Genomic DNA, 10,056 nt, shown 5'->3' with positions numbered 1-10,056 from the left:
AAAACACTGCTATACGCCATAAGCAGGAAATCCAAAGTGTCAACCTCAGGTAAACATAGGGTACTGAACTTACAAAATGCAATTAGAAACTTCCCATATCCTTTTCGCTGGTATGGAGGAAGGGTGAGAATGCAAGCCAAATTATAAGATTCCTCTGAATGTTTTTCCTACATTATGGAAAATAACACCGAAGGAATCAGAATAAAAAAAATTCACTTACACTTCTTTTCAAATTAGGAAATACGTAACCATGGGAATCAGTAAAGTCCCCTCAGAACTCCTATAGATGAGTTCTATCCACTTCTTACAGTTTAATTCGAGAAAGGAATATTCTTTTTAATCTTCATAAGCACATGCTTTTGATTAGTGGTTTTGGACAGATTTCAATTTAAGTTAATAATGAGGCTGACAATTTCTAGATGAAATTTATAGATTATTTTGAGGATTAACTTTGTTATGGAGGGCTGAGATTGTATTCGTAGTTACTTCTCTCTTTTTCTTTTTCCCTTTTTCAGCTCAGTTTCTTATTTAAAAGAAACTGCAAAACAAAGAAACTGCAAAACTTAACATAAACATCTTAATTAGATATGGAATTTCAGTTAAGCTAAACTAAGATTTAGGACCATCAAAGACTATAATACATTATTAATTCTAGCCAAAGAATTAGACTTCCATTGGTTGATGAAATTTATAGAGCAAAGGTGATTGATTTTGTTATAAAGTGCTGATTCTCAGTGTATCATCTCTTTTCCCTTTTTATTGCTCTGAATTCTCCTTCAAGAGAATCCTGCAATAGCTTAACATACAAGTGTCACATCATATAAATGTATACTTGTACATACCTGCCTACATGTAATCCACGGAAAATTTTTAAATGACCCATGCAAATACTTGGAAGGATCTGAAACCAAATTAGATATCCTATAAAACCAACTCCCTTGGAACCACATACAGCTCAAAGAATCCTACCCTTCTTCTCATACAAATACTGATATACTCTTAGGAGAAAAATTCTGAAGCCTTCAAGAAAAATAGTGCGATTGATTACAAAACTCACTTCAAGGACGTACCAGTTTGGAGGGAAGATACTGCAACTGTAAAAATATCTAACAATACACCTCATGTAGTTGGTCCTTAGGGGCAAACAATGAAAAGTCTTTGCTCAACATGATGAATTGATGATACATAACCTGAACCTAAGCAGTGTCGCATAAGCAATAAAATAAGAGTTAACCAACATGATTGAGCGCTATCAACAGAAAGAAAATGGTCACATGATTGGACATCACAAGTTCCCTTGAATGAGCTTAGAAATAAGGTGAAGGATATTCCTCCTCCAACTAATGGACAGATAAGATTGTCAAGTAACAAAGATTGGCTATACCACGTAACAACAGAATCCAGACTAGTCCTGGATCAGTTTTGAAATATAATATTCCAATGTTTATAGAGAAAATAAATATTTCTCGTAGCTTGGCTATACCATGAGAACAGAGCCTAGACTCATCCTGGATCAATGTCAAAGTATATTATTTCAATATTTACAGAAAAATAAATATTTCACATAGACGAGCATCTCTTGGCATACATAATACATGCAAATAAAAAAAGTAATTCAAATCATTACCTTAGAGAAATATCCAACCATGTGGCACCCTCGATCATCACATTCACAAAGAATGTAAAACAAAAATAAATCAACGTCGTAGTAGAGTGTCTTGTGATCGAGAAAGAGTTTAGCCAAGTAGCAGAGATTTTGTGCATAAACCTTGTTCTTCTTGCCATCAACCTGTCATAAAATGCTCTTTACAGATAAGACGGAAAAGATACTCAGGGAAAGACTTACGATGAGGCGAGTCCAATGAGAAAGAAAAATAACTAAAAATAAGAAAGAAATAAACCAAAACATCTTTGGCTTGCTATGAAAGACAACAAAAAGGAACACAACTATAAGATCGGAATTTATTACATTATCATAAAGTCATCTATTCTTAAAAGCGAGAATCACCTTCTACAGGCTGAAATTGGTCTCTTAACAACTTTGGGCAAGGAAAATTTCTATTACACATACACCATCGCTGTACTCTGCTTGGACTTGAAGTCCAAGTACAAACGGACTCCTGCACAAGCCTCTAATACAGTACCACCTAAAGCAGGGTTCATTTACTTATTTCTTTCGCACACAATTTTGACGAAAATTAATGGCTTTACATTGATGGCTCTGTAATAATCTGTTCTCTGAATATTACTTTCACATCTGATATCTTTTAAGGTTAGAATTCATAACTTTTCCATGCAAGTAAAACAATGTTCAGCCACCAATGAAGATGTGAACTTTTTGATAAGAATATAAATCTATGGAAGCTGACGAGTAAACTATGGTTACAAAATTTTCAACTATCTTTAGAAGTTTAAAAGTGATTATTATTGAGAATACACATTTTAAAAGTTTAAAACAGATTATTATTGAGAATACACATTTTAATATGCAAATTGTCTTGAAAAAAAAACTTAATCTAAGACTTAAGTAAGTAATCATAAAACAGACGATATTAATAGTCGAATAAATTTTGTGAAAGGCCACATGTAAACTCACAATTAAAAACACAGAAACAAGAAAGCCAATTCATATGAAAGAGCATGATTCTCGAGCCCAAAAGAACATGACGGAAGGAAATTGGACAAACAAGAGGCTTACCTCAAACATAGAAAGAGTACCACTGCGGTAGATCTCATCCCCTGGAGGATGCTTGAGGTCACACTTCCTCTGCACAAGGAGACGTGAATTACATAATCAATTTATGAGAGATGCACATACTGAAATAACATAAGTTATAATGAAATAATGTGTTATTATTGAAATAATGTATTTGTAATAACGTAAAGTTCCGACGTGTTTTGAATTATTTTATATATTACATAACAGTTAAGGTTTGTTAAGTTACATAAAGCGAAATAACGGGTTATCTAATGTGTTTTTTTAACACTGTTTTTTTAACATTGCCTATGAATCCTAATGTTCACATGAACACAATATTATACATGATTTCATTATATTGTCTGAAGAAACTAAAGAGCTCTGAATGCTTGCATGCGCGTTTGTATAAATATGCATATGTGTACATCGTTTCGACGAGACAACACATATACACATGCACATATGTATATTTGTGTGTTCTCATCAAAAATATTTGTATATGTGCATAATGCATATATATGCAATAAAGCTAATAAACTTAAGTGGATTGAAGGCTTTAGTTCACCAACTTTTTAATCCTTTGGATTTGCTTTGAAATCTGTGTTAGATACATATCAAAAAGATGAGCACCTTAATGTATATCACACACTGGTAGTGGTGAACCACCAACAAGAAATAGTCTGCAAGTTTGAGTACATAAAAGGAATTATATCTTAGGGAGCTCACCATATGCCTCTGAAGTTGTTCTTTGCGCTTCATAAAGTTGAGGCAGAACTCACAGAAGAATAGCTTCAATGAATCATTGTACTCTGCTGGGAAAGGGGAAAAATACCAGGTATCGATCTCATATCTACCAAGTTCTATTTTTGCTATGTTCTTCACCTTAGTGAACTCCTCATGTTCTCGCAAACTGGCAGCATCAAGCTCTTCATGGCCCTGTGAGTAGAAAAATAAAATGTAGACCTTAAAATAACCTAACCCTAAATTAAATTAAGTCAACTCCTATCAAATGTAAAATAGTAAAGATGGAACTAGAATAAAATAAATATTGTGGTATATGATGGCTGTTGCTTTTGCTTTTGCTTTTTCTTTTCTTTGTTTTCCCCATGAGCACACATTATGTACAGTTCCATCTAGCAAGGGAAATATGTATTCCTCTCGAGTGCCTCTAACTCTTAATACTGGAAGCTAAACATATTTTTTTCTTTTCTATGATAAGATAAGATGCTTGATAGATTATGGACATCTTCTTACAAATATAGCTATTTCAGAAAGCTGTGATCAATGAATAGAAGTACACAAGAAGCTATGTAGAAATGGTACAGATCAATGATTAGCCAGTTATTTAGTCAGTGGGAGTGTGGTCCGCACTTATCAGATTAATAGACATAAAGAAATAAATACACACATTAATTGGCAATCGTTTAAGATATATACTAGAGAAGACAGAACCAGTCACTATCACAGTATTCATGTTATTTAGTTCTTTCTTACGATTTTCAAGAAATGCTCAGTCAGTAGCAATTGTTCCGTCTTTAACAAAGTATATTCTAGTTCTAGCTTCTTAGGCTTCTGCACTTTATAAGCCCATATGCCCCTGATGATTACGACTTTCAAACTTCCGATTGTTAGTGAACTCATCTATACAGCTTGCAGCATGGTTTGAATAAGTAAACTTACTCCCACTAAAAAGAGAGGTGAAAAAATAAAGCATTTCACTCTGACGCGCCTTGTTATACTAATTCTGCATTTCTAGCTTCTTAGCCTCTTATCATTTTTAAGACACATAGTCTCTGATGATAAAAAGTCTCAACTTTCAGAATTTCAGGTTGCTTCTTGCTTCTCCACACAACTTGTGTGTGGTTTAAATGAGTAAAGGTACTCTCAGAAATAAGAGAAAAAGCTTACCTGCTATGTTACCGGGTACTTCATTATTGAAGCCGTACCCGTCTCGGACACGTACCCGACACTTTCCCGTACCCAAACTTCATGGACACTTCTTGAATATATGCATGCATTTATTACAACATGTACTCAATTAGACGATATATGTGTTAATTTAAAACACTTGTCAAAGACTTCCTGGACGTAAAGCTTACACTTCACATCCGTCTTTTGAAACTAATGAGATACGGGTCGGGTTCGTTTCAGTTCATACCCAAGTTCGAAACTATATAGTTAATGGGTCGTTTAGATGTCTAGTAAAAAAATGAGTAGTTTACAATTCACGATAATCAATATGATAAAATAAACTCAAAAATGTGATCGAAATTTTAATTCTAATGACACATGAAGCGGAAAAAATTTATCTCATGTACATTATTAATTCAATATATATATGTAGTCGTGTCCTCGTACCCAACATTTTACAGTTTTGCCGTGTCCCGTACCCGTATCCTCACCCGTACCAGTATCCGTGCCCGTTTCCATGCAAATTAGCTTACCTGACTATATTGTGCACCTTGTTACACTGATCCTGTAGCTTACTCCTAAGGTTAAATGTTGATTATCATGTCTAACAATAAAAAGGGTACCATCACAGACATGATCAATAATCCTATTAAGAAGAATACACAGAGTTAGCAAAACACTAAAATAGATAGCAAATGTGTGTGTTCTGATGCATCCCATGATTTCTTCTCAAATTAATTGAAGAGCATGTTAACATAATAAGAAAGAATTTATAAATTAGACGAATCAAATTTATTTCAAGATTTATCTGCAGAAAATGGAATTCTTCCAGATCTTAATATCTCTGCAAGCTGCAAATGAGGTTTTACTCCACGCTTCACATTGCAACCTCAATCATGTCAGACTTTACTAGTTATTTATGTTGCAATGGTTCTTCTATCATGATGAATTCGTACCCATATGCGACATGTCCGGTAACCGTACCCGACACTTCATAGACACTCCTTAGACATATGCATATATTCAAAATGTGTACTCAATTATATAATACATATTATAGTTTAATCGACTTGTCATACACTCTTGGACATATATCCTACTCTTCACACCCACTTTTGAAACTTATTGGACTAGGGTCGGGTTCGTTTCAGCCCACATTCAGTTGAAAAATATGAAGGGTTTTTTGAGCATGTAGCTCATAACTATGATTCAGCCATGTAGTCATGTCCATGTATCCTACCTTCTACAAATTTTATGTGTTCCGTACCCGCACCCGTACATGTATCCATGCAACTTAGCTAACTACTTACTTCTTGAAAACATAAGGAAAATGAAAAAAGAAATATTTGTAAGTCATCTTAAACAAAAATTTTACATAGAAAGGTATCTTGAGCGGACCATTATAAGTGCACAAAAGAATGACCAAAATCAAAGGTAAAAGAAAGAATACCTCCACATGCGTTTCATCAATTTTCCGTTTCTGATGACGCGTCATTTTCAAGCTTGTTGCCTGAAAAGATAAACAGAAATATTCTTACTCTGGAAGATTCAACAAGAACATATACTATCAAACGGCCAAATTAGCTGATGGAATATGAAAACCCCTACACAAGTGTCATTGTTGAACACAGAAGTAGTACCTAGATAAATCATGCGAACATATCTATGAAGACTACTCAGGGAGAGAACTCTTCAGAGTAACCACCAATTACTACTGGAAAGATGCAAGAGAAGGAAAAAAATCATATATTTACTGCACTACAATATCAAACATAGCTGTAATAACCTCAGGACGTGCAATGATGTGTACTAGAAACTAAGTTAGTCTAATTCAGTACCTTATCCTCCATTTTTTCATCAGCATCTGTTTCCACTGTATCAAGGTCCAGTTGTTCAAGCTTAACCCACTCATCAAGCCTCCTATTAACTAAAACACAGAAATTTTAGTAGGCAAAAGCACTGCATAACAAAGAGAGGTGAATTAAAATGCTAACGACTACATATAATAATCCACAAAAAAGAAAATGACAAGCAACCATGAAAACCTATATGCTATGAGGGCCTAACGCAATTATTCTGCTGATATTATGTACAACAAAAGCAAAAGAAGAAAAAAAAATATTAGGTCAAACTAAAGCAATATACTTCAGAACACTTGAAAGTGCTCAAGAGCTATGCCAACTGCTAATCAACCGATGGTAATGGAACACATCAGAAAAAGGTCTCAAAGTAAATGGTCAAATAGACACTATCAGCAGTTGAACTTGTAAGGCGGGTTCTGCATAAACATCTAGTTTGCATGGATACCAAACACAACAATATGATATGATAGGATATTAGAGCACCACAAAAATCTTGAACGGATGGTACAGGTTAACAATATGCATTTCAAAAATGTGTATAGATACAAATGTACAGATAACAGCATCATCCAGAATATCAAATGTGTGTTTACCAATGAATTTTACACTGAGTTTGGATAGAGTTTTTCAGGAGGGGAGGGTGAGCGAGGGGTAGGTTTACAATACTAACCCTTCTAACATTGTGTTTGTTTACACTTTTACTTAGCAAGCGGGGCGGGGGGGATGAAAATTAGAAAATCAGCCACTTTCTCAACCCTCTACAAGTGGTCACATTGGGAGAGGATGGGAGAGCTTTCAAGTGAAATTTTCTTGAAATTCCAATATTGCTCTTTATGAGAAAATCAAAAGGCGTTCTTTCTTATTTTATTAAAAGAGCATACTGGTTAAGTAGTTACCTTCCTTCCCATCCTCTACCCTTAGGGGCTGTTCGTTTCGCAAAAAAATTTGGAAAATCAAAGAATAGGAAACCTATTTCCTATAATAATTGTTTTGAGGTTGTTTGGTTGGCTTAAAAAAGAAGAAAACTATAGAATAGGAGATGAGATGAGATGAGTTGTCACCTTATTATTGGATGATGTGAGTGGTTTTTTAAAAAAACTTGTTTTGAGATTGTTTGGTTGGTTAAAAAATAAGGAAATGAATTGGAGGTATATTATTGGATGATGTTTTGAGGTTATTTGTGTTTGGTTCATTTTTAAAAATAAGAAAATAGATGAGATGAGATGAGTTGGAGGTATATTATTGGATGATGTGACACATATTTAAGGAAATCAATTTCTTTTTTTTTTTGAGGAAATGGATGGAAAGGAAGGTTTAATGAGATGAGATGAGTTGTCACAATATTATTGGATGATGTGTGTGATTTTTAAAAATGAGATAAGATGAGATGTGATGAGTTGGATGATGTGACACATTTCTTGTGTTTGGTTTATTTTTAAAGGTAAGAAATGAGATGAAATGAGATGAGTTGGAGGATAAAAATATTATTTTATTGGATGTTGTGGGTGAGTTTTAGGGATAGAAATGGATAAAAATATTATTTTATTGAAAATATTATTTTATTGGATGTTGTGGGTGAGTTTTAGGGATAGAAATGGATAAAAATATTATTTTATTAGTTTCCTTGTACCGATTTCCTTTTTTTGGTTTTTAGGAAACCAACCAAACGGCCCCTAAACAAACAATTATTATAGTGTACCCTCCCATCCCTCATTGTCTATCCAAACACAAATGAATACATTCCACCCTTTTTCTTTCCACTCATTATAGTATACCCTCCCATCCCCTCATTGTCTATCCAAACACAAATGAATACGTTCCACCCTTTTTCTTTCCACTCCCTCCCCTTGGATTTAAGTCAATCACTCCCCTCCCCTCCTTTGTATACAAACAGACAATAAGATTATCATATGGCATGGCAATGCACATGGACTGTGCCACAATTTAGAAGAGCCCCGACCTAATTTATTTAAGATCATAAATTAAGTATCCAGTCCCTGTGAAGGCTTATGATTCATCCCTATCAATTATGGAGCAAACGGATGTACTAAATTAGCCCAACGTTTTACAGAAATATTTCAACTCAGTTGCCGCTAAGACACTAAAGATGTATATATACTAGCCATTGAATTAATCAGACATGCAAATTACTTTTTTTTAAACTACATAATTAATCAATACCAAACTCCAACAGGAACATTCTTAATTGTTCTCATTAACTTCAAAATACACAAAAACGCTTTACAGAGACTGACTAAGAAAGTTGTTTTTGGCATTTGGCAGGTTGGAAAAAAGAATTGTCCACTCATCCAAACTCTGTCATCTAGCCAACTAAACAATTAAGAAATGTACCACGTTCATGTCAAGGGAATTTCTCAAGTAATGCACCACACAACTAAACAACAAAAATGTGATTTGTCTACAACTCTCGACTTCTCAAAGGTTGACACAACACTGATAGACTAAAACTTTTCACTTCACTCGTAACAATTATGATCATATGCGCTTCTAGGGTCCGAAATTCTAACAAATTCCATCCCCACAAAACACCAAAATCCAAACAATTCATGTAAAAATTCCCAAATTTTCTTCATATATGCTCCCAATCTGCCGTTTACTGACATATTAGACAATTAACTCTAAAAAAATAAAATTTCGTCCAAAATCATATCTTTCCGCATCCAAACACCAAAAAATACACAAATTCCAAAATCGATCGCATAAAAAAACCCTAACTAACAACAAAACAGAACGAGATGTCAAAATTCACTCACATTCAGTGTAATGAACGTAATACTCATAATCGTTGGCTCCTTCAGACGAAACTTTGCGTCGCTCGATGACTTTAACGGGGTGAAGCTTATGATCTCGCCACCGACACATCACTCGAGTCCCGACCTCCAGCGGTAAAGTCACCGCCTTCCTATTCTTCGCCCTCCGATCTCCGCCTCCGTTCTGCTCCGCCGATGCCGCCGTTGGCCACCGCCTTCGGGGGTTCAATCGATCCCATTTTGGTTTTTGAGGCGGTGAGGTTACCGGGTGAGATCCGAACACGGGGGTTTGGTGTTATAGCGGTCGCCGGTGTGTGGAATGTTCCGTTTAGGCAAATGGACCGGGTTGACGGGGCATAGGAATGGGCCGGGTATACAATAAACAGCCCGACTGCGTCTAAAGTAATACCCGAAGATTGTTCTTTCCCTTTGGCTTTTTTGCAGATTTATCCTCTAAATTTGCATGTTTGCTAATTTACTCCTAATTCTTCTATGCTAGATTTTTATGTCTATTTCATTTATCATCGATGAAGCTTATTAATTTGAAACGTAATAGTTTCAATTGTGAGAACGTAGAGATAAAATTAGCAAACACCCAGATTTATAGAGGATAAATATACTAGAAGGATAGATTTTATTCACAAAAATAGAGTAGATACTAAATAAAAACAGAGAGTTGAAATAACTTCCTATATGGAAAGGGAGATCACTTTTCTTATAGGATATTTATTCTTGTGAACTGGGCTTAACCGCTACTCCAACAAGGATTTGGGCCAACTCTAATTGGGGGTATTCAATTCTTGCAATTATTATC

At 34.8% G+C, this 10,056-nt stretch overlaps 1 protein-coding gene across 2 annotated transcripts in view; it reads right to left on the bottom strand.

Moving 5' to 3' along the window:
- LOC109833898 (putative MYST-like histone acetyltransferase 1) overlaps nucleotides 1–9,381 on the bottom strand; it is a 10,979-nt gene extending 1,598 nt beyond the window's left edge. Inside the window, exons 1-7 of one of the 2 annotated variants that reach the window (XM_020401755.1) lie at nucleotides 9,246–9,381; nucleotides 6,448–6,529; nucleotides 6,060–6,119; nucleotides 3,425–3,634; nucleotides 2,699–2,767; nucleotides 1,628–1,789; nucleotides 74–167 (exon numbers count right to left, since the gene is read on the bottom strand). In XM_020401755.1, coding sequence (XP_020257344.1) covers nucleotides 74–167; nucleotides 1,628–1,789; nucleotides 2,699–2,767; nucleotides 3,425–3,634; nucleotides 6,060–6,119; nucleotides 6,448–6,529; nucleotides 9,246–9,247 — 679 coding nt within the window. In that variant the 5' untranslated portion in view covers nucleotides 9,248–9,381. Of the gene's footprint in view, nucleotides 1–73; nucleotides 168–1,627; nucleotides 1,790–2,698; nucleotides 2,768–3,424; nucleotides 3,635–6,059; nucleotides 6,120–6,249; nucleotides 6,324–6,447; nucleotides 6,537–9,245 lie in introns of those variants that run through there. The other variant, XM_020401756.1, reaches the window with a different exon arrangement.

This window comes from Asparagus officinalis, chromosome 3, assembly GCF_001876935.1.
Source record: "Asparagus officinalis chromosome 3, Aspof.V1, whole genome shotgun sequence".
Classification (NCBI taxonomy): domain Eukaryota; kingdom Viridiplantae; phylum Streptophyta; class Magnoliopsida; order Asparagales; family Asparagaceae; genus Asparagus; species Asparagus officinalis.
Note: the sequence above shows the minus strand (reverse complement) of the source record. Positions and strands in the feature narration are given on the sequence as shown.